This window comes from Chinchilla lanigera, unplaced genomic scaffold, assembly GCF_000276665.1.
Source record: "Chinchilla lanigera isolate Chin_1 unplaced genomic scaffold, ChiLan1.0 scaffold00083, whole genome shotgun sequence".
In the NCBI taxonomy this organism is placed as follows: Eukaryota; Metazoa; Chordata; class Mammalia; order Rodentia; family Chinchillidae; genus Chinchilla; species Chinchilla lanigera.
Genome location: NW_004955484.1, coordinates 7094555 through 7120139, shown reverse-complemented (window position 1 = coordinate 7120139; position 25585 = coordinate 7094555). Strand labels below are relative to the sequence as shown.

General features: G+C 36.1%; 1 protein-coding gene across 9 annotated transcripts in view; it reads left to right on the top strand.

Annotated features, from left to right (window-relative positions):
* The window catches only part of Nfat5 (nuclear factor of activated T-cells 5, tonicity-responsive), a 108085-nt gene that overhangs the window by 22744 nt on the left and 59756 nt on the right, over nucleotides 1-25585 (top strand). For 4 of the 9 annotated variants that reach the window (XM_013503965.1, XM_005403545.2, XM_005403546.2 and 1 more), the window contains one exon: nucleotides 20464-20589. In XM_013503965.1, the coding sequence (XP_013359419.1) occupies nucleotides 20464-20589 (126 nt within the window). Of the gene's footprint in view, nucleotides 1-919; nucleotides 1021-12962; nucleotides 13093-20461; nucleotides 20590-23095; nucleotides 23309-25585 lie in introns of those variants that run through there. The other 5 variants (XM_005403549.2, XM_005403550.2, XM_013503966.1 and 2 more) reach the window with 4 other exon arrangements.

Sequence of the window (25585 nt, the reverse complement as noted above, 5' to 3'; positions counted from 1 at the left end):
TTATTCCCTTCCCCTCCATGTCGTGGTCCTCTTCCCTTTTGCAAAAGATCTGTTACCTAGTTTATTTGTTTGCTTGTTTTGAGACAGGGTCTTGCTGTGTAGTTCAGGGTAACCTTGAACTCACTATGTAGTGCAGGGTGGCCTCAAACTCAGGGTGGTTTTCCTGCTCAGCCTCCTGAGTGTTGGGATTACAGGCATGTACCAACATGCCCAGCCCTATTATCTTTTATTTTGCTCTTTATTTATTTTTTGGGCTTCTCATAGAAAAGAAATGATGCAATGTTTAAGCTCACGTGCCTGACTTACTTCATTTTACATATGGTCTCTAGATGTATCCATTTTCCTACAAATGACTCAAGTTTTTCTTTATGGCAGAATAGTACTCCATTGTGTATAAATGTCATACTTCCTTTATCCATCTGTTAATGAACATACTGACCACTTTTAAGATCTAGCTATTATGAATTGTGCTACTATAAACATGAATATGCATGTATCACAGTTACTGTTTTTGTTTTTTTGGAGACAGGATCTCACTGTGTAGTCCAGGCTGGCCTTGAACTCACTGTGTAGCCCAAGTTGGCCTCAATGTCACGGCAGTCCTCCTACCTCAGCCTCCCAAGTGCTAAGATTACAGGCGTGAGCCGCCACACCTGGCTGTATCACAGTAATGTGTCTTAAAATTTTTTAGGAAGATAACTAGAAGGAGAATAGCTGAGTGGAATGGAATTTCTATTTTGGTTTTGAGGAATCTTTATACTGAGTTCCATAATAGTTTTACCAGTTTACATTCCCACCAACAGTATAGTCAATCTTTTTTTTGTTTTTTTTTTCTGGTACCCGGAATCGAACTCATGACCTCTCGCTTGCCAGGCAGGCGCTGTGCTGCTGAGCTGAATCCCCAGCCCCGCCACCAACAATATAGAAGGGGTGAAGCTACAAACTAGTTTTAAGTGGAAATGGGATGACCAAAACACTGTTGACTGTGCTACATTTTTGATAATCAAAAAGGAAATTTTGGTAAGACGGAATAAGCTATAGATGATGATTTTGAAAAATTCTTGAAATGGAAATATTAACCTTGTTTACATTGGAAAACATTTTGAATATTAATGTGTGTGACTAACTCATTTTATTGATTTCTGGAAAGCAAATGTTTTTATTTAACAGTAGCAAGAGGATTATAGTTTTCCAGTAAATGTCACAGAATTGTGGCAATAAGCCAAATAGGAGAAAAACTACATAACTGAACTGTGATGTACTTGTGTGGTTATGGAAACTGTGGGCCCTACTAAGTTTCTAGATTTTTTTCCCTCTATATGTGTATTATTAATTAGACATTAACATGGTCCATGGTTAATGAGGACTGTGGGTAACTATTATATTAAATCTAGATTTCATTCTATTAAAGGTCTTGTGGGGGTAGTTTAATATTTTGTGTGTTTATTATTTTTTTTCATGAAATAATTGTTTATATTGTGCTATTATTTTTAAATATTATTTGAATGTAAATATCTAACTTATCCTGAATATTTTGAGGACAATTTGAAACTTAACAAAAAAATTGACGAAAGTTAATTTTTGTTGTTGTTTTTTGATTTTTGAGATAGAGACTCACAGTGTAGTTTCGACTGGCCTTGAACTCACTGTGTAGCTCAGGCTGGACTCATACTCAAGGCTATTCTCCTGCCTCAGCCTCTCAAGTGCTAGGATTACAGGTGTGTGCCACCATGCTAGGCCACAATGGCTTATTTTTTGTAACACACCTTAAAAAGTATAACTTTATTATAATTTTGGGGAAAAAAAGCTTTCAATTTTTATAAAAATTTCTATTAGAACTATCTTAAATACCCCAAAAGAATCACTTATACTCTCAAAAAACTTCTAGCCTACACCTTACCTCAGCACATATACACACCCAGAAAACCTGGAAATAACCATTGTTAACTCATGCAGTATGTCATTCTTTACTTTTCTGTGATTTCTGTACCTTTAAATAAGTGCTTATTTATTCTACAATAATATATTGTGAATCTGCTAAGCTTTTTACTCATTATATTTAGAATACCACACCTGGGCATGGTGGCACATGCCTGTAATCCCAGCCTGTAAACCCAGCACTTGGGAGGCTGAGGCAGAAGGATTGATGTGAGTTTGAGGCCAACCTTGGCTACAAAGTGAGTTTAGGTTTTTTTTGTTTTTTTTTTTCCGGTACCAGGAATCGAACTCAACCTTGCGCTTGCCAGGCAGGCGCTGTGCCTTTGAGCTAAATCCCGAGCTCCCTCAAAGTGAGTTTAAAGCCAGCCTGAAGTTCATAGCGAAACCCTGTCTCAAAAAGACCAAAAAAAAAAACCAAAACAAACAAACAAAAAAAAACCACTCTAGGTTAATAAATGAAGCATCATTTAGTTTTATTTTTAATAGTGGCCTGTCTCCAAAAAAAAAAAGTTTATGTTAAAAAAAGTATATGTATACATTTATATTATATGTTTATATAAAAAATATGTGTGTATTTTCCCTATGTAAAAAACATTTACATATAAAATACATGTTTAAATAATGTTTATATGTAAAATATGTTTATATGTTTCTGTGTATGTGTATATCTGTAAGACATGTAATATATATGTAGTTAACCTGCTCAGAAGAGTGAAGTCCACTTTCTTTTCCTAACCTCACCAGATCTTCTATAATGGCTTTCTTCAGGTCCTTACTTCTACAGTCCTCGCCATAGGTCTCTTCAGTTCCTCTGTTCTGGGCCCAGGAGGGCATGACCTCAGGGTCAGGCACTGCAGTGCCCACCAAATAGGCCTTTAAGCTGTCCCCGTGGACATAGATTTGTGCTACAGGCTCACTCTGGATGTAGATGGTCTCAGTCTTTTCAGATGCAATATATTCTCCCTGAGCAAGTTTAATTATGTGCTTTTTCCGATTGATGATTTTAAGGGTTCCTTCCGGCAGCCACTTCCCCATGTCTCCTGTGTTAAGCCAGCCATCACTGTCCAGGGCCTCTTTTGTCCTCTCCTTACATAGTTAAATATATATGTATATTTACAAAAGAAAAGCATGTGCACATTTTAAAGGATTTTGAACCCTATTGTCTGGTGACCTCTAAAAGTATGCACCAGTTTGTATTCATTACCAATACCAATTTCCTGGCACCTTTTCCAACATTAAGTATTATCTTTTTTAAAAATTACAGTTTCATATTAGTCTTTTTTTTCCCTTTTGAGTAGGAAAAATTATTGGGGAATAGGAATGAATAATAGGACTACCTCCTGAGAGGCAGGAGGGGTCCCAGATGGGTTGCCCTATTCTTTTAATTAGTCATTAAAATAGAACATTTTTTCAGGTATATTGGCCATATATCTTTTTAAATTTGTCTATTCTTTAGCTTTCTATTGGAGTGTCCCTTTTCTGCGTAATGATTAAACCCTTCACAAATTTTTTTTTTGTTTTTTTAAATGGGACAGGCTTGAACTCACTCTGTAGCCCAGGCTGGCCTGGAACTTGTGGCAATCCTTTTTGCCTCAGCCTCCTAAGCGCTGGGATTACAGATGTGCGCCACCACACCTGGCCTCAACTCTTTTTATTAGGTGGAAAATAACATATTTTTTTTTTGCATTTTATTTTAATACATATGTTCCTGATTGCTAATGAACTTGAGCTTCTTTTCATAATTATCTGGCCATTTCCATTTTTATTTTTGTGAATTGCTTATTTTTTTGGTCAGTTTTTTACTTTTTTTTTTTTTTTTTTCAGTTTTCATACTGTTGTGTGAGCTCTTTGCATAACCCTAACTGTAGTTTGTTGTATGTATTACAGATTCTCCTAGTAAATGGTTTGTCCTTTGTTATAAAGAAATTATCTTATATAGCCATATCTCTTTTTTGAATGTCGTGCTATCCCAAACAACTGTAAAATCTCTTTTCAGAATTTAAAAGACTTTTATTTATTTCAAAATGATTACTTAAAGTAAAAAGGCCTAGATATAGCTCAGTGTAAAGGCTTCAATCCCCAGTACCAGTGGGAAGAAAGAGCTCTGTATTCACACTTCCCAGAGAAATATCAGTGTTGCTGTTCACATTTTTAAAAAAAGACCAATGAATATTTAAGCTATAGAGTATCAGACATTACCCATCTAAGAAAATTACCAAAAGTCTTTCCGGCTATGAAAACATTAGGCTTTAGTTCTTCTCTTTTTCTATACTTCCGCCTCTTAGCCTTGGTGACATCCACTAGTAACCTAAAAAGGTAAACAATAATTACTTTCTTACGAAAATAGTACAGTGTGTGGTACTTAGTTGTCATTGATTTTTTTCCCCTCCAATCAGAAATTATAGTATCTATAAGCTTGTGATCATTTGAAACTCTGAATGAAGATCGCAGCTATGTGGAGCAGGGGCCCCCACTGTACCACTGAGCTGCATCTCTAACCTGTGTTTTTCTTAAAATTTGAGACAGGGTCTTCCTGAATTGCTGAAGTGGGCTTTGAACTTACGATCCTCCTTCAGTCTCCTACGTAGCTTGGATTAAAGAGGTGTGGTGGCACATTTGATCATAGTTACATTTTTAATAATTTTGAGAGTACAAGAGGAGTGTGATCCTAAAACTGGGTGATGTGAAGAATGAGGGAATGAAAAGGAAACAAACTGAAAGAAGGATGATGCCAAATTGAATTTTTGAGTTCACTACTAGGCGTAGAGGCACTTTTTTTTTTGAGACAGGGTCTCACAATGTAGTTGAGACTGGCCTTGAGTTCACTGTGTAGCCCTGCCTGGCCTTAAATTTGCAGTGATCCTCCTGCCTCAGGCTCCCAACTACTGGGATTATAGGCATGCACCATTTGTTTGTTTGTTTATTTGTTTATTTAGTACATACCATAAAAGAATACAAAATAATCAATTTTGGTTTTTGGTGCTGAAGATTGAACCTATGGCCTCAGGCATATTAAAGCAAGGGCTCTACCACTGAGCTACACCTCCAGTTTAGCAGAATTTTTAAATATAAAAAATTTTTTCTGAACCATTCTCTTAATTTTTCCCCAGATGTTGTTTTCGGCCCTGGTTAATGGAGTGAATTTGCTTCAGTATTCTTGGCTATTCATTAACCTACTTGTACTTGACCACTTCAACAAGTTCAGAAAAATTTACTTGTTAAAAGTGCTAAAACCTAGAATTAGAGCTATTCCACTTCTAATATATCTACTAAATGAGTTTATTTTTATTTTCAGAAAATTTTTAACTTTAAAAAGAGAAGGGGAGAAGAGGACTTCACGTAACACAAGAAGCTGAATAAATGTCATAGAAACATTATAACCAACAAGTGATATTTTTTACAATGAATATATATTGTATGACTTGTATTTTCTGTGCACAATAGAGGGCGCATAACCCTTAAAGTTGGGAAAGATAGTAAACTGTTTATCATGATACATTCTGGAGATTAGTTTTGTGTCAAATGCTTTGCTACCATCCCTGGCTTGGCTTCTCTATTCTAGCCATTATTGAAGTTAATTTTGCTCAAACATTTCTAAAGCGATTCTAAGCCCTAAAGTTAGTAGAAGATAGATAAATAAGTGAGGCTTAACCTTGCTGTCTAGAGAATAAGGTGTTAGAGAAAAGTCAGGGAGAAAGTAGATATGGAGAGAAAAAAGTTATGATTTGTTGCTATAATACTTAGTTATTTTATCTATAAATTTAAGCCGTTGGTACACTGAATGTTAAGAAATTTAGGAATATGGCCATTTATTTAATATACACTTTGTGGCCTGTGCTTGAAGTATAATAAAAAGGCTCACCAGTGTTAATAGGGCAGATGGATGCACAGTTTCAAATTTGGTAAATGCAGCTTTCAAATAATTGTTTTACGCTTTAAAAAACAGCAAAGGTTAATGAATTTAGTTTGGGGTATGTTGAAATTGAGATGCTTGTTGGGTATTGATCACCATATACTAATTTAGTTGCTAGGAATACAAAAGTAGACATTGCCTTCCTCAGCCACTTATTTTCTGGTGGTTGCAAATAGACAATAAACAAATGATTATAAAGTGTCAGAGGTGAGAGTAGCTAAATCCATAGACACAGAAAGTAAATTAGTGGTGCCAAGGACTGTTAATGTGGGAGTGTGGAAAATGACTTGTAGTTGGTGTGTGGTTCTTCTTTGGGGTGATGAACATGTTCTGGAGTTAAATAGTAGTAATGACTACATAACCTTGTTCTAAAACGCACTGAATTATGCACTTTAAAAGGCTGAACTTTTATGTTATGTGAGTTACATCTCAAAAAATATCAGGAAATGAAAAAAGGGATAAGAAAGTGATAGGACAGCACTATTTTTTTTTGGCCTTTTTGAGACAAGGTCTCACTATGCAGTTTGGGCTGGCCTTGAGCTTACTTTGTAGCCCAGGCTGATCTCGAACTCGCAACAGTCCTCCTGCTTCAGCCTCCCAAGTGCTGGGATTACAGGCGTGTGCCACCATGCCCAGCAACAGCACTATTTTGTATAGGATAGTCAGGGTGCTTCTTTGAGTGGTGGCTCATTTGTAGAGACCTAAAGAAATAGAAGGAGTAAGCCATGGGGGCTATCTGGGGAAAGAATTTCCTAGGAGAAAAGATGGGTAAAGAAACATTGAGGCTAAGAAGGTGCTTGGTATGTTCAGGGAATAGCAAAGAGGTTAGTATAGCTGGAGCAGGGTGGATAGGGAGGAAAGTTGTAGGCTATATAATGCAAGACAATATTAAGGGTCTGGGCTGGGTAAGGGCCTTGAGTTTTATGCTGAAGAGAGAGCTGAGGAGTTATGTATTATTAAATGGTGAAGTACACGAATAAAAGGAAGTACAAGAATAAAGAAAGCATAAAAGGAAGTTGCTTGAGGAAAGATCATGTAGGCCTACTAGTTTGTATGCTTTGATATTTTCCATCAAAACCTAGAAGCTATGGTAGCACCAACCATGTAGGTGCTGGGATTACAGGCGTGTGCCACCATGCCTGGCTAGTATTTTTTTTTTTTTTTTTTTGAGACAGGGTCTCACTGTGCAGTTCAGGCTGGCCTTGAGCTCACTTTGTAGCCCAGGCTGGTCTCAAACTCGCAGTGAACCTCCTGCCTCAGCCTCCCGAGTGCTGGGATTACAGGCGTGAACCACCACACCCAGCCTGGCTAGTATATTTTAAAAAATGGAAAAGTACACAACAAATCACATGAAATCCTGCCATATCTAGATAATGACCACTATTAATATATTGCTGGTTATTCTTTCAGATATCACTGTATATACACTTACTCATACATTTCAGAATAAATAGGAGTATTTAATACTCCTGTTTTAAATATCCTGCTTACTGATATTATTAAATACAGATCTATTATAATTTATAACAGCTTTAAGTTATTACATTGTTTAACAAAATTTAAGTAGCTAATTGTATGGTGATGGACTGTTCATTTTATTATTAACTTACAAATCACTGTAATGAATGTATTTGTATGGTTATTTCCTATGTGGTAATAGCTAGTTACATTTATTTATTTTGGGTGATACTGGGGATTAAACATAGGGCCTTTGTATTGTATTGAGCTATTCCCCCAACCTATTTTTAATGTTTTTTAAATTTTGAGATAGGATCTTGCAAAGTTGCTGAATTGCTCAGGCTAAGCTGGAACTTGTGATCCTCATGCCTCAGCCTTTCTGAGTGCTGGTATTATATCCGTGTGCAGCCATACCCAGCTAGTGGATAATTGTTGTATTCAGTCTAATTTATACAATTTTATTATGTTTAATCCAGTGGATAGAGATAATTTGGTACTGGAAACAGGTTCACACCCTTCGCCTCCTACTGTGATAAATTTGTCCCTCCTAGTGAGGTGAGATTTGCTGAGTTAATGTATATTGAAAGTATCCAGCGCTGCACATTTTATTTGTTTGGTTGGTTTTTGGTTTTTTGAGACAAGGTCTTGCTGCGTAGTTCAGGCTGGCCTTGAACTCACTATGTAGCCCAGGCCGGACTCAAACTCACAGCAGTCCTCCTGCCTCAGTCTGTAGTAACCCAGTAGCTGCTCAAATGGAGTTTTTTTCCTAGTGGGAAGAGTGTTCCAGTTCAATTTGATAGTATATTCTACATGGGTGGTCAAATAAAGAATTAAAAAAACATTTTTTTAATTGGCATGGAGAATCAAATTTATGTAAATCAAACATTTTAAAGTGTACCATTCACAGGAGCCACTACTTCAGTTTATCTGGTTCTAAAACATGTTCATCACCTCAAGGAAAGCTCTACCGGTTAAATAGTGTTGCTCCCCATGCCCACCCTTTTCCTGCCTCCAGTTCTTAGGATCTCCAATCTGGATTTACCTATTCTGGGTTTGCCTATTATGTTTCATGTAAGTGAAATTATACAGTATATGGTCTTTTTTCATTTTTTGTTTTGTTTGTTTTTTGTTTTGGATGGTGGGGGTGCTAGGGATCAAATCCAGAATCTAATACATGGTAACCAGGTGCTGTTGTACTAACAAACTACAACCGAATTAAAGACAGTGTTTCTGTGGTTTGTCCAACTTGTAGCATTTATTAGTAATACTTCATTCCTTTTTATAGATGAATACTGTTCGATGGACATTTGAGTTGTTTTTGGCTTTTAGTAGTGTTGCTGTTTTCATGCTGTGAATGTGCATGTGCATGTGTTTGAGTACCAAGTTTAATTCTCTTAAGTTTTTAAAAAAGCAGTCCTTTACCAGATTCTTCAATTATTTCTTAGTTCCTTTAAAACTCTTAAAAGAGTCTGATTGTTAAGCTCTGTAAAGGTTTATTTATTTTTTAATAGGAAATATTTTTGTACTGTATCCTTATTTCACCTTCTGGAAGATCAGGTACTTACCCATCTTTGGGTATTGAAGGCAGTTTGTCTCTCATCAAATTTGTCTCCTGAGGGCGGGTACATGATCAAGAAAGCGGAGAATACTAATTTTTTTTTTTTTTTTTTTTTTTTTTTTGAGACAAGGTCCCACTATGTAGCCTAGGCTGGCCTCAAACGTTCTCCTTCTGCCTCAGCCTCCCGAGTGCTGGGATTATTGGGATTATAGGTGTTGCTATGCTCAGCCTGAGAGTATTAAATTCTTGTTCTACTATTTAAACTCATTTTACTAAGTTTCTTCAGGAAAGACATCTTTTGTTTTCCTCTCCTTGCATTCCATAAAAATAATCTGAATATTGCAACCTTAGTGTTGGAATAGATAACTCAGGTGCCTACAGGGCATAGACAGTGTTAATACAATCACTGAAATTGCTAATTGGCACTTTTTTTGGCGGGGGGGGGGGTCTTTTTGAGATAAGGTCTCGCTATGTAGTTCAGGCTGGCCTCAAGCTCACTTTGTAGCCCAGGCTGGTCTGGAACTCACAGTGATCCTCCTGCCTCAGCCTCCTGAGTCCTGGGATTACAGGTGTGCACCACCATGCCCAGCTGCTAATTGGTACTTTTGTCACGGGAGAGAACACTGGGGTGAGAAGGCAGCTCCATCTTTTATTTTGGGAATATAGGTGTAGTGTTGTCAGATCTACAACAAATTTGTCAAAAGAAGGCAAAAGCCTGGATTTTTATGTAATATGTGATAGTTCAATATTGACAGTTTAATCAAAACGTTTTAGAGCAATGTGAAGGCCAAAGGGAACACAGATATGTACTGTAGGAAGTACAAGACCTGTTAGGAAGAAAAACTGTATTTTGAAGTGAAATTATAGTCATATTGAAACGGGCATGATTGCCATTAGAATAAAAGAAATAATGCCCACACAGTATCTCGGTAACATTTTCTTATTGCATACCCTTTTCAGGGCAGGAATTATGGCTTTCATTTGTGTTATTAGTAGCTCTAATTAATATAATAATTTTAGATAGTTTACACATTACTGAGAGCTCACAGCTCCACAATGTAGGTAGGTATTACCACTTTTTAAATAAAAGGGAGAACTAAGATTTCCTGTATTAAGTAACTTACGCAGGGGAATACAAAAAATGTGATCAAGCTATAATGAAATCTCAGTACTGTCTACCTGTGCTGTTTCATAATGACATACTACCTGCCTCATTTGATACAAACAGTATTGGTATATAATAGTACCTCAGACCCTCCCCAAAGAAAACAAAACAAAAGCAATAGTATCCCATTTATATGCAGAGGAGACATTCCAAGATTCATATTAATGCCTAAAACTATGATAGTGCCAAGCCCTAGTATGTATTTTTTTCGTATATGTGCATCCCTATCATAATGTTTAATTTATAAATTAGGCACAGTAAGATATTATCAACAAAGCTAATAATTAAATAGAGCAGTGATAACATACTATAGTAAAATTGCCAGTATCTTTTGCCTTTTGGGACAATTTTTAAATACAGTAAGAGTTACTTGAATACAAAACTGTGATGCCTTGGCAGTCAATCTGGTAACCCAGACTGTTACTAGTTGACTAGAGGATGGGTAATGCATATAGTGTGGGTATGTGAGACCAAAGGAGGATTCACATTCCATAAGTTGGATATTGTGAGATTTCTTTGTGCTGCTTGTTACAGTACACACATTTATGAATTTATCTGTAATTTTCCATTTAATATTTTCTCATCGTTGACCCTGGGTAACCTAAATGTGGGAAAATGAAACCATGGATAAAGAGGGAGGGGCCACTGAACTGACACTAGGATTAACTATTTGCTCTGTATAATGTTGTACACATTTTGAAGGAACCTTGTGATTTTCTGCTTCTTCCCTTATTCCCCTTTGGGTAAAAAAAAAGTTTATAATAATGTTTGAAACACTAATTATCTGCTATATATAATCATAATACCGACTTTCTAATCAAGCCAAATGAGAAATTATGTCTTGTTTAACAATAATGATGACCTTTAGTACTAGAATTTTTATCCTGTGTCTTAATCTTAATTTCTCCGTATGATACATTTCTCCCATATGGTCTGCCAGGCTTGGTGGCACATGCCTGTAATCCCAGCACTCAGGTGGCCGAGGCAGGAGGATCATCATGAGTTCGAGGTCGGCCTGGGCTGTGTAAGTGGGCTTAAGGCCAGCCTGCACTACATAGCCTCAAAAAAACCCCAAAACAAATAAATTTTTAAAATTAAACAAATGCTCTTTAACTATTAAATAGGTATAGGAACTTTCAGATGCCTTTTAAGTATCTGCTTCTATAGTCTAGCCACTGGCAAACAGAAATAACTGAATTTTCTTCTAGGGCACATTGAATCCATCCCTCAATTTAAGCCCCTCAACTTTTCACCTGATTGTCTAAAAAAATTTATTTTGGTCTTCTGACTTTCTTGTCCTCCCCCTCCCTCCCACTCTCCCTTCTTTATTTCTTTTAATGCCAGTGGGGGAAATCTTGTTTCTGTTCTAAGATGCCTTCAAATCTCCTGACTTGATATTGTGGCATATTTTTTGTCCTTTTTTATATTTTCCTACTCTCCTTTTTTCTTATTCCTTTTCCTGTGTTTGTTTTGCTCACAGCCAGAATTATCTAATTTTAATCATGATTTTTATGGGGCTATCTCTGCATTTCATGTATTTCAGAAAGTGCTTAAAAAGAAAATTAGAAGCCAGGCATGGTGGCACATGCCTATAATCCCAGCACTCGGGAGGCTGAGGCAGGAGGATCATTGTGAGTTCGAGGCCAGCCTGGGCTACCAAGTGAGCTCAAGGCCAGCCTGAACTGCATAGTGAGACCCTGCCTCAAAAAGGCAAAAAAAGAAGAAAAAAAAAATTAGAAAGTTAATTCCTCATAATAGTATAATGCTGTTAACGGTGTACTAGAACATTTGTTTTATTACTGTACTGATCTCAACATCTACACCATTCAGTTAATCCTTAACCCTTTGTTAATGCACAGACATTCTGTAGGAAATTCACTTATGATTGTGATGTCAAATCTGATGTTGTTTTCTTAAATCTTATATATACTCCTTTGGATCTTTAAGTTTTTTCTTACTAGTGGCTATTTTCTTTATGCTGTCTAATATATGCAGTTTCTTCTTCCACTCAATAAAATAAATAAATCCTTTATTTGGCCCTGTGTTAAGCATCCTTTTCTTTCTTTTTTTGGTTGGGAAGCAGGATTTTACTGTGTCAGGCTGGGATTATAGCATGCACCACTCTGCCCAGCTTTTTCCTTCTCTCTCTCTTTTTTTAAATGTATGTATTTGTTTATTTATTTGAGACAGTGTGACAGTGTCTCTCTGTGTAGTTCAGATTGGCTTTGAACTCACGATTGTAGCCCAGGTTGACCTTGAACTCTGGCGGTCCTGCCTCAGCCTTCCGAGTGCTGGGATTACAGGTGTGGGCTACCACACCTGGCTTTCCTTTGGAAACACTTTTTGGAGTAGTATTTTTATTGATTCTGCATTTATTTCCTCACTTGTATTTGGACTTCAACCCTTCTGGCTTTTTATTTTCTTCAAGACAGTCTCCCTATGCCCCTGTGGCTTCTATCCTTATCACTTCCTTGGTACTTCTTTGGCAAAATATTGAGAACTATCATTTGCCACATCAAATAGATGTGTTCTTTCAAGTTCTTCCATTTTTGAACTAAATAAGACATTTTCACTTTTGACACTTCTTTTCCAAGATTGTTCTTTCTCGACACTGTACTCTTAAAGGCCCTCCCCTTATTTTGTGGCTTCTTTTTCTATCCTGATCCTTTCGCCTCTTTTTCTTTATATGGTCTCCTGGCAACCTTATGTGTTCCCACAGCTGTTTTCTTGCCCATTTATGCATTTTGTAAATGAGTTCCTGTTTGTATCAAGCACTGTGTTATTGCTGAGGAGAAAGTGTGAATGAGACTGACCCAGCACTGTCTTCAGCGTGTGTATAGTCTAACTGGTAAACACATATATGCAATAATGGCAATTATTGCATATAAGCAAAATGGCAATTATATGTGCTAAGTGTTCTTGTGAGGAGAACAAGAGCAGCTAACTACGACTGAAGTGGCCAGGAAAACTTGGTTGAAAAGAATAGTTGAAATGGACTGTGAGTCTACGGCTACACCACCCTGAACACGCCCAGTCTCGTCTGAAGTGGACTGTGATAAGGTCAGTGTTTCAGGCGAACAGTGGCATTTGCAAAGAAGTAAAAGTGACTTTAGGGCTGAAAATCACTGTATCTTGATGAGACTATGAAGGGAAAAAGGAGAATGGAGAAGGAAGGATAAGTTTACTGAGCTATAAAGTAGGCTTTCATAAATATTCACTCAAAATATTTAGTAAGTATTTTTGTGTTTTATAGCCTTAGTGCTATAAAATGATTTTAATAACCTGGTCTTCACTGTTCCTACCATGAACAGTTGAAGCTAAATTTTAGAAAGTATCTGAGGCCAGGTGTGCTGGCACATATCTATAATTCCAGAAATTCTAGCATTTGGGAGGCTGAGGCAGGAGGATTGCCTTGAGTTCAAGGCCAGCCTAGACTGTATAGTAAAACCCTGTCTCAAAAAAAAAAAAAAAGTGTCTGAGCTGTATCTGCTTATTGTTGTTGACTGCTGTGTGATAGGTTTAAACTGACTTTATTAATTCTGGTTCAAATGGCGTCTTTTCAAAGAGTCACTCCAGTTGCTTCCAGTGCCCACCCTCCCAGTATTGGGGATGGAACCCAGGGAGTGCTTAGCTATGTTGCCAGCACCATTTTTTTGGAAACAGAATCTCACTAAATTCCCCAAGCTGGCCTTTAAATTGTGTTCTCCGAGTCTTCAGCCTCCCAGGTAGCTGGGATTACAGGTGTAATACCACCTGCTTGCCTGCCTTCAAGTAGCCTTATTGTTGATTACTCAAGACTCCTGCTTCCTGTCTCTCTTCTTTAAGTATAGTCAGTGTTGTACAGCCTAGCCCTGCTCTAAATGTTTTTATTCCTTTGTTTGTGTAGCCCTATTTCAAATAGATTTTCAGTTTTTTGAAGACAGTAATTACTATGTCTTCTTCTAGAGGTAGTGCGGAGAGTTTGGGGGGCCTAGTGTATACTAGGCAAGCCTTCTAGCATTGAGTAATATCCCTAGCCCACTACTATGTTCACTTTCTTTATATTTGCATGTGTACTGAGTGGTGTTTGTGTGTGTGTGTATGTGTGTTTGGTCTTTTTGAGACAGGGTTTCACTGTGCAGTTCAGGGTGGCCTTGAACTCACTTTGTAGCTCAAGCTGGCCTTAATGTCAGCAGTCCTCCTGCCTCAGCCTTCCAAGTAGCTGCAATTACAGATGTACATTATGTACCCGCCTCTCCTCAAGGTTTAAAAGTTTAGGTAATCTAGCCAGGAATGATGGTACATGCCTGTAATCCCAGCCATGAGGGAGGCTGAGGCAAGAGGATCATAAATTGGAGTTCTAGGGGCCAGGAGTTTGTATCAGTGGTGCAGTACCTGCCTGGCAAGTGTGAGGTCCTGAATTTGATTTCTGGTACCCCCCCTCAAAAAAAATCTGAGTCCTACCACTGAAACTTAGTAAGACCCTATCTCAAAAAAATGGGGATGTAGCTCAGTGGCAGAACACCCCTGGGTTTAGTCCCCAGTACCACCCCCCCCCAAAAAAAATGAAAGAAATGGATAATCTGCAGAATACAGTGGTTTACTTACTTACTATTCTTTCCTAGAGTCTTCAACAAATAAACATTAACTATGTATAAGTAAAGAAATAATAAAGTTGATCCATTTTCATTCTGAGGTTGAGTTTCATGCTTTAAAATAATAACCCTTAGCCAGAATCACCAGGGAACTTAACCATGATCAACCAGGTTGATCTATTTCCTATAAATCCTTATTCAATAGTAGGTATGTGATGGAATCCTAGATATCTTCATACGGGGAAAGAAAATACATATTTCCACATGTAATTCTGATATTCCCTATTGATACCACTCTCTTAAATTAAGAGGCAGAAATAATGAACTTGGTGATTTGTTCATTTCTACTCAGGGTAGACAAGTATTTTTTATCTCTATAAACATTGGCTTATATCTTCAAGTATGAAGTTTGTGTCCTCCTTGCTTATTTTTGATAATCTTTGTAGAGTAGAAAAGACAAGGTGTGCCTTGTTTTTTTTGTTGTTGTTTGTTTGTTTGCTTTTTGTCTTTTTTGAGGCAGGGTCTCGCTATGCAGTTCAGGCTGGCCTTGAGCTCACTTTGTAGCTCAGGCTGGTCTCAAACTCGCGATGATCCTTCTGCCTCAGCCTCCCAAGTGCTGGGATTACAGGTGTGCGCCACCATGCCCGGCCAAGGTGGACCTTGTTAAGTTCTTTGACATACTTTGACTTGAAAGTAGTAAAAAGTTCATGTTATATAAATAAAAGGAAGAAAATTGTTATGAAATAACTTGTTTAAGGCTTTAAAAGTCAGTAAAAATGAAGACCTAAGATATGAGAAGTATTTTTTGTTCGTTTGCTAGAAAAAAAAATTGTGGTCTAGATGATAATGGGGTAGGAGGATGCAATGTGGGGGATAGAGTATTTGGGTTGAAAATACCATAGGAAAATGTCATTTTTAGTTTAGATGGTAGGACATTGTGATACTGACAGCAAGGAAAACAAGCTGGGTTTTTGGAGAGGTTGTTTTGTTGTTCAAAATTTTTTTGCATTTTCTAAGATTATGAATATGAAACAGCTATTAGTATTTCAGAATTATTCAGATAAAATCAATCAAGATAGATGATTTCTTCTTTTTGTTTGTTTGCTTAAGACAGGGTCACACTACCCCATTTTCCCCAAAATAAGATATAACTGGAAAATAAGCCCTCGCATGATTTTTCAGGATTCTTGTAACGTCAGCCCTACCTGAAAAATAAGCAGGGCTGCACACACCTGTAATCTCAGCACTCGGGAGGCTGAGGCAAGAGAATTGCTGAGTTCAAGGCCAGCCTGGGTTATATAGTGAGTTCACGGCCAGTCTATACTACATAGTGAGACACTGTCCCTGGAAGGGAGGGAAGGAGAGAGAGAGAGAACAAGACAAAGAGAGAGAATAAGAAAGAGAAAGAGAAGGAGAAAGAAAATTATAAATGAGCCATAAAATTTTACTCAATGGTTTGTGAATTCTCTATTACTTGAGTTTTGTATCTTCTAGGAGTGAATGAAGTGTTTTATTTAGAAGATACAGAAATAAAAATACAGATAATTATAATAATTGAATGGTATAGCTGGGCGTGGCAGTGCACACCTGTAATCCCAGCACTCGGGAGGCTGAGACAGGAGGATTATTGCGAGTTAGAGACCAGCCTGGGCTACAAAGTGAGCTCAAGGCCACCCTGAACTGCACGGTGAGACCCTGTCTCAAAAATACAAATAATAATAATAATAATAATAATTGAATGATATATTCTATTTTGTATTTCATGGTAAGAAATTACTTAGAAAGTACCTGTGAAGTTTTTAAGTGAAAAGTAATGCCTAGTGGAATTTATGATATACTACAATAAAATGTCTGTGGAATTATAGTTAGTTTTCTTTTTCCCTATGTTGGTATAATATATACTGCTGTGTATTGTTTGTATTTCCTGAGAATACTAAATTGTTTTAGGAAAACTGATAACATATAATCTGGAAGAAGTAGTATGAATAAGTAAAAATGTGACAGCAGACTTTTAAATTGGCTTAAACTTAGAAACTGAGAAAAATTTGCTATAACAGAGCATTACCTACTAGTTATTCTTGGACTCCATAATCTTTCAGGAACCAAATATTCAGTCGACCTGCAGCCAGCACATTTTTCCAGCAGTGATGCCAAGTATGATGACTATCGAGTCTGAAGTGTTTTCAACAAAACAATACTGGCTCTTTGGTGCAGAACTATATTGGCATATTAGAGATACCAGGCACTTGGTTTTAGAATATTTTATATGGAGCCATGGCCTGGAGTTCACTAGCTGATTTAGATAGTTAATGAGAAGATGAATAAGTCAGTTATTTCTAGACATTTTTTTAAAGTTTAAAATCTTTAGCTGCCTTATGGTAGCATTATGTTTGGAGTTAAAAAGAAAAAAACAAGGTAAACTCTTCATATTTGAAACAAGATAAAAGTACTTACAAATGGATGTTCCAGTGTTGTCTGTATCTGATACCAAGGAGAGTCCATTGTTTAACTGTTATTTGTGCTGCTGCAGCAACCTCTCACCTCCTGCTACTTTTTGGGCTTGAACCCAAAGCCTTCACACTGAGCTTCATCCTCTACTTCTGTGTTGGTTTACTTGATTTGATTGTATATTTCAGTGAAAAAGAATACCCATGAATATGCTGCCAGCCCCAACTTCTTTCCACTCTTCCCTTGCCCTTCTGGTTTCTTAACAAGGAAGCCACTCTCCTAAAATTTATACTTACTGATCTTTTCTTTTGTTCTATGACATATGCTTTTCATTTTAACTGTAACACAATTCTCACCTTTTTTTTATTAGTAAAAGCTATCTCATAAGATTGTTTTAAGATTAGATGAGAAAAATATATACAGTGAGATTTTTCGTAGTGCCAGGCCCCTCAAAATGCTCAGTGTGTGGTAGGTGTATATAGTTGTGTGTTAACTAATGGTGTTCGCTGAGTGAGTGAGAAGAGCAAGCAAAACATTTGTCTTTTTCTAGCCGTTTCCTTTATTTGTCTCTGTGAACTTTTCTGGCAAAAGTGAGAGAGGATGTAGGGTTTTAAGGTCTTGTCATCTCTTCCTGAAACAATCAGTAACAGAAGGAAGCAGTGGAAAGTGGGGTTTGGGTGTTCCGCAGCACTAGTAAGTTATCAATTTTTTCTTTCTTACTGTCCTGTGTCCCCAGGATAGCATTTTTGTCTAGTTCGACTTGGTCCACTCTAGTGAAATTCCTCTTTCATAGCCAGTGTTGAATATTGAAGAAAAAAAGAACTGAATTAACCAAGAAATAATTGGTGACATAAATGAATCAATTAGTTTGCATGTTTACTTAACCAGTACACATATATTGGGATTTTGGTCAACTAAAATTCATAATGAACCATAGGTGGGTTGATAAAACATTATTTTACAAAATACTAACAACATTAACAGGAAACAGTCACCTTAGTTGGCAGACTGAGGAAGAGGAAAAGAGTGAATGCATGTAAGTGCTGTGCACTTTTTAGTATGTTAATAGTATATTAAGATTATTAATTCTAGCCTGGCGTGGTGGTGCATGCCTGTAATCCTAGCACTTGGGAGGCTGAGGCAGGAGGATCACTGCTAATTTGAGGCCAGCCTGGGCTACACAATGAACTCAAGGCCAACCTGAACTACATAGTAAGATCCTGTATCAAAAATCATTTATTCTTACTATATTAATCTGAATTAAATTTTACCTTATTTCTTTGGGTATATATTCCATTCTTCAGGATCTGTGATAAACTGTGGCAATATATTTTAGCTAATCCCAGCACTCTTGAGTAGGTGAAGCAAAAGGATCATAAGTTCCAACCTAGCCTGGGCAATTTAGCAATTTAGTGAGAGCCTGTCTCAAAATAAAAAATAAAACGTGCTTGAGATAGCATTGTGAAGGTTCTGGGTTCAATTCCCAGTTACCCTACCCTACCCGTGTGTGCCAAATATACATATGTGTGCATGCACCCAAGTGTTGGTCTGTGTCCATCCCTGTTAAGCCTCTGTCATTTGCAAATTAAAAATCTTTGTTCAAGTTGATACAGTAACCATTTTCCTTTTCAGATGGAACACATACATTTTTGAGTCCTTGCTTTTGGTTAGAAGTCAGCCTTTTTTTTTTCTTCTTCAAACTTCCTTTTTGTTTGGACCCCCCACCCCCACACCCCAAAAAAAGATTTGAGTGTTTCTCTTTGTATCAGAAGAACTTCTGGGTTTCAGCATGGTAATGATGCCATATAATTAGATTCTATTTCCCCTCCTGTATTATTTGAGAGAAAGAAGTAATTTCCTTAAATGTTTAGCAACATTTTAACAAGCTGAAATTTCAGCTAGGTATATCTATTCAGATAGTTGGTAGATTTGCCAAATGCTTTCAAGATGAACATTTCAAGTATTAGATAACATGGTTTTTTATTTGTGGTACCTTGTGCATGTTAGAAAGGCACTCTGCCTCTGAGCTGTATCTCCAGCCCAGATAATAGGGTTTTTGAAAATAAACTTTTAAATTTATTCTTTATTGTGAATAAAAATTATTTAAGAGTACAGTATCTAATTTTAGCTTTCCTTCTTGGCTTTCCTGATCCCTCTCTGCATCAAAGTTAGGATTAACTGGAGGATCAAGGTAGTTATCAATTCAGTAATTATTACCAAGGATAAAATGTCTTACAATGCTACTTTTGTTTTTCAGTCACTCATGAAGATAATTAATAATCTTTAGTTGCTGGAGTTTTTGGTTTCTTAGACTAGTAGGCAAGTCCTGTAAACTTTGTGCTTCAGTTCTTCTGAAAATAGGCATATACTTCTAATTGGTCTTTTGAAGTTCCTGGCAATACTGATTCTAGTACCTTTAGAGACTATTTTGAAAATTATTTGTATCCAAAAAAGAAGAATGATATTCATAAGTTTATAGTAGATAAATCTAATTTTATGAACAATTAAAAGTATTATAAAATACTTTGTGAAGATAGGGGATTCTTTAATCTGGGATATAAAAATAATCATAAAAAAGTAATCGTAATCTTAAGTAGGTGTTTATGCTTTTTGATTTAAGAGTATCCTATACTTTGAGTATACTTTCCAGGTGACTTAATGTAGGAGAAGTAGTTTCTTGAGCTATGACATTCCCTTCAGCTTCTTTAGGAGGGAAAAGTGAAGTATGATAGTGATGAATTAAAATATCTTCATTAAAGGGTATTGAATAAAAGCAGAAATAAAATAATGTAATGATTAGAGATGCCAGTTTAAATCTGATGCAGTTGCTATTTCATATGTAAAGGATGGCAGGTACTGTTACAAAGGAAGATTTTGGACTATCTTGGGATTTTTTTTTTTTCCACATTTCTTCTGGTTTTACTCAGTTTTAAAATTTAATGACTTTTTTGTGTGCCAGATTTGGTAGTATAGTACATGCCTGTTATCCCAGCACTCTGTAAGGTTGAGGCAAGAGAATTGCAAGTGAGAGTACAACCTGTGCATCTTACCAAGACCTTGTCTCAAAATAAAAAATAAAATAGGGCTGGGGATGTAACCCAGTGTGAAGTCCCTGGATTTAATTTCCAGTGCTGCAAAGAAAAGAAAATAAATAACTTTTTCTAGAGACTATCTTGAACATAAGGAATAGAGCCAAAAAATAAAACCAGGGAGCAGAACTGATGGAAAATTTATTCTTCAGTTTGTAATAAAATCATATGTTAAAAATTTACTAAGTTTTTTGGAACATTCATATGTAGGGTTGATTTTTGTGAAAATATTTCTCATGAGAGAAAAGACATTTTATGTGCATATAATTAGGTTGCTGACTGACTTAAATTTCTTTTTCTCTTCCTATTTCCCCCTATAGAATCTGTCTATGATCTTCTCCCAAAGGAGTTACAGTTACCTCCATCTAGAGAAACATCTGTAGCATCAATGAGTCAGACAAGCGGCGGTGAGGCAGGCTCGCCTCCTCCGGCTGTAGTTGCTGCTGGTATGCATTTCATTTTATTCTATTAAAGAAAACCTAGGGTACTATCTGGCCAACATGAACAGTGCTGGCAGAATTCATGTCAAAAGCAGTGTGATTTGAGGGTTTGTTTAGTAAGTTTTAGAATGTTTTTCTTTAACGTTACAATTTTTCAATACAATTTTCTTGATGCAATTATTATTTCTTCATTTCACATTGGCACATCTGTAAGTGCTATCTTCTAAAATGTACTTTGTTGTCAAATATGGAAATGTTTACAACTTTCATTGACTGCACAAAGGTTAAATATAAGCTATGAATAGAAAATTATATCTGAGTGTCTATTTAACAATTATGTTTAAAGATCTGCTGAAAGGGAAACATTTTGTGTGTTCTGAAAAAAGGACTCGAACTCTGAAGTCTCTTTTCTGTTTGCAGCATGTTGCTGTAGTCTTTTCCCTATATTTAAAAATATTTGCAACATAGTAATACAAGGTTTGAATACATTTATATGGATATTTTTATCAGTGAAAAGGTATGGAAAGAATGTTTGAAATTTATCATTTATTTTTACTCAGCCCTCAAATCATACTTTATAACTATGTAAGATTGGTTCAGATGTTTATTTTGAAATAGAATAAAAGATTGACAGATAAGCTAACAGGGAAAAAATGTGTTAGTAATAAATTAGCCCCCCCAACTGTAATGTTTTTTTCCCAGTTGGTTGGGTATATAGGTTACTAACTGTTTGCTTTAGAAAAAGGGAAAATTACACATTTTGAAGTTTTACCTGTCATTGTAATGAGAGGTTTCTTGCCTAGTATGATACCTCTCATCTTTTAAAATAGTACTTAACATCCATCAGAGCATTGTTTTCAGTAAATTCTTTCAGTTTCAAAAAGAGAACAGTGAACTGGAAATTTGGATTTAAATGAGGCAGTTGGTACTATAACTTAAGGTATTTTTCTCATATAATCTATGTACCATTAACCTGTGTACCAATCTTGCCCGAACTGTATACTGTGGTATAAGTCCTTCCTGGTTGAGGACAAGAAACTTTAACTATGGCAAAGAAACTTATTTGTCTTGCTCACTGTTCATGCGTTGCCAGACATTTTCTAACAGTTACTGTGGATTTAACTGTGAGTTAGTGAACTTTTTAGTGATCAAATTGATAAGATGACCTGGTTCACTTTTTATCTTCTTCAGTTCTAAGATGGAGTCTGAATATTTTTCTGGAATTTAAAGTTTTAAATCTGTTTTTAAAATTGTATGAAATAACAAAATATGAAATATTTCCATGAGATACTTCACTTTAAATCCACATGTAGAAATTGACTAACTGACTTATTTTGTATCTTTTGAAATTGTTTTTTAAAGACATGTTGAATCTGTATAGAACTAAAAGTCTGTTTCTTTTGTGCTTTTTAACATCTGTTTTCAGTAGATCCAGTTCCTTTTAAAAGCTGAAAAAAATGTTAGGTTTGGAAAAAGAACAGTTCTCCCTTGTAAATAATTCTAAACTCAACTTCAGAAATTCTAATATAGAAGTATTAAAATTTACTGATTTTGGGTCACTAACAGAATGTTAGCCCTCTCCCCTCATATAGTTGAAATCATCTCCAGATTTATAAATTAGATAGCAATGAATTTAAAAATCATGAAAATGAGAATTTTGACCAAGGAAAATATTCTGAAACAATAAATTTTTAGTATTTGACATTTTTGACTTTATAAGGATGGTGAAAAGAGTAAGGACTTGAAAGTTTTGTTATATTCTCACAGATTCTATGATCTCAACCACATATTTGTAACCTATTTTTTCATGGTTTACTTTTAGTAACTACCATAGTTTATCCTGCCATTCTAATGTCTTATTGGGACAAAGATTCCTTTATTACATACCATTATAGATTAGACAGTTTAAATTACAGATAATTATTGTAGGGAAATAAGTATATATCGTTAGTCACATTTTTATTTGACATGTTAATACTCATGGTGACATGATTATCAAAGAAATTGATTTATAGTATATTACCAAGTTGCTCATTTTTTTTTTCTTTTTTTTGCCAAAAGACTAGATACCTTGGGAAATGCACATTATTTTAAACTTCCATAAGTTAAAAAAAGCATAGCTTTTGCTATTTAAATATGAAATGCAACTGGGCGTGGTAGCACATGCCTGTAATCCCAGCACTCAGGAGGCTGAGGCTGGAGGATCACTGTGAGTTTGCGGCCAGCTTGCGCTACTTAGTGAGCTCAAGGCCAGGCTGAACTACACAGTGAGACCCTGTCTCCAAAAAAAAAAAGAAATGCATAAAAATGATTACTCTTGATGTAGTTAATTCTTCAGAGTTTTGAAGGAGCTGGATTGGCTGCTATCAGGTATGAGGGCCTGGTGGGAACAGACTTCTAGTTCTGCCATAAAGGTTTGTGTTTAACAAGTTTTAAATCAATTTACATTTTAAAGTATAGGGGCTGGTCATATGGGTGTTCATGGACATTCTTTGTTATTTTGTTATTTCAGATGTGTTTCTCAGATTCACCAATGTAGATTTTTTTTTCCTTCTTCACGTAAAACTGAGGGCATAAATAAATATGATGCTGCTAATCCACAATCCAGAATATTGGGTAAAGGAGTGTCTCAAGCTTCTCAATCTATGCCTTTACACACTTCCATCAACGTTTTAACTATGGATGGTAGCACATATCTGTAACACCAGCACTCTAGGAGGCTAAGGTAGGAGAATTGCAAGTGTTAAAGCCAGTTTGGGCAGTTTAATGACTTATTGAGATCCCCTATCTGAAAAATTAATAAAAGAGCTGGGGATGTAGCTTAGTGCAAAGGTCCTGGGTTCACTCCCTAGTACCACCAACCAACCAACCAAACAGAAAACTTTTTATTCTGTGAGTCCTTGGGACAGGGTTAGGGAAAGAGGTGCTTATATGTAATTCCTCTACTTTCCACCACGCCATGTCGGAACCTAGAGGGTATAGTTGAGTGTTACCAGTTAAAATTTGTTTACCTTCCCATTTTTAAGAATTCTGTTTTTGTCCTGTGAAAGCTAGAGAGTTTAAGACTCAGTATGTCAATGAAGGAATCTTTAGAAATAAAAACTTAAACCAGTTTTGTAGGTTCATGGTAGTTAAGACAGAGGCCATTTTTGTTAAAAAAAAAAAATTACCTAGGGCTGGGGATTTAGCTCAGCGGCAAAGCGCCTGCCTGGCAAGCGCAAGGTCGTGAGTTCGGTTCCCGGTACCGGAGAAAAACCAAAAAAAAAAAAAAAAAAAAAAAAAAATTACCTAAATGAGTTGATGGTATTCTTTTGGCAAATAAGGAGTTAATTAAGAAATGCAAGTCATAAAATGATTCTTTTGTTTACATTTTGAAGAATTCTATAGTAACATTAGATAATACTAAAATGTAGGTATTATGTAGAGGAACTATTAGACTTAGGGATTTTGAAAAGAGGTATTTTTTTTTTTTTTTTTTTTTGGTTTTTCTCCGGTACCAGGAACCGAACCCACGACCTTGCGCTTGCCAGGCAGGCGCTTTTGCCGCTGAGCTAAATCGAAAAGAGGTATTTTTAAAAATAACTTTATTGAGATATAATTCACAAGCTATTCACCAAAAAACAGAAAAATTCAGTGCCATTCAGTCAAGTATTATTTTTAATGAATTGTATGTTTAGGATTATCTTTAGATTTCTTTATTTATACTAATACTTTGAAATGTTTCACGGAAGTCAGAAATACTCTTTTGTCTTCATTTTACAAAGTCAGATTATTTTACTCTATCCTACACTATATGTTTGTCTTTTTTTGTTGTTATTGTTGCTGGGAGTCGACCGCAGGGCCTCACGTTTGCCAGGCAACGTTGTGCTGCTGAGCTATATCCCCAGCCCTGTATGTTTGTCTTGATTTGGGGATATGATATTATCTATATTGGCTTATACCAAAATACAATTTTTTTTTTTTTTTTTTTTTTTTTTGGTCTTTTCTTCCGGTACCAGGAATCGAACTCACGACCTTGCGCTTGCCAGGCAGGCGCTTTGCTGCTGAGCTAAATCCCCAGCCCCCAAAATACAATATTTTGCTAAGTGACTGTTTCTTTTTTTGAGACAGGGTCTCATGAATAGTTCATTCTGACCTTGAACGTACTATGTAGCTCAGGCTGCCCTCATACTCACAGTGATCTTCCTGCCTCAGCCTCCCCAGTGCTGGGATTACAGGTGCACACCACCATGTCCAGCTCTAACTGACTATTTCAAATATTCTTTAAGGTTTTTTTTTTTCAAATTCTTGAGCTAAACAGTGAATTAGCCAGGGATATAGCTCAGTAGCACAGTGCCTTCCTGGCAGGTGTAAGGTCATGAGTTTGATTTCTGGTACCAAAAAAAAACTTCTAAAAAGTGAATTAGTCAAACTGCAAGGTTTTATAATTCAGCCAGAGCATCTTAGCAACTAATTTATAATTTTTTATTTTCATAAAGTTGATATTTTACTTCAATAATTATGTATTAGTATTCTTTTTAAAAATACCATAATCTTAGTACACTAATACTTTGAAGCAATTTTTAACTAATATAACAAAATAAATACAATGGAAATCTGTTGAATATGCAGTAATTGGATCTTTGTAGAGTTTTAGGCTGAAAGTGAGGTTCATAACTTTACGTAAATAGATCCATATAAGAAAGCTTTCCTTTGGGAAGAGTCTTACTAAATAATAGATAGTGCTTTGAATTCTGTGTGTGGCAATTAATAAATCTTATGTAATAGGTATTTTACACGTTGAATGAACCTAATTGAATGTAATTTACACTGTAGGAGAGGGCACTACAGCACTAAATAATGTTCTATAACAAAAGAACAGGTAGTTTTATTCTTAGATTTTTTTAATCATTAAATTAAAACCAGAGGAATTTCTTCATCCATAACAAGAAAACTGTACAAAAAATAAGGTGAAGAAAATGTGTTATCATTTTTAGTTCCCTCTGTTTGAAAGGAATTGTAC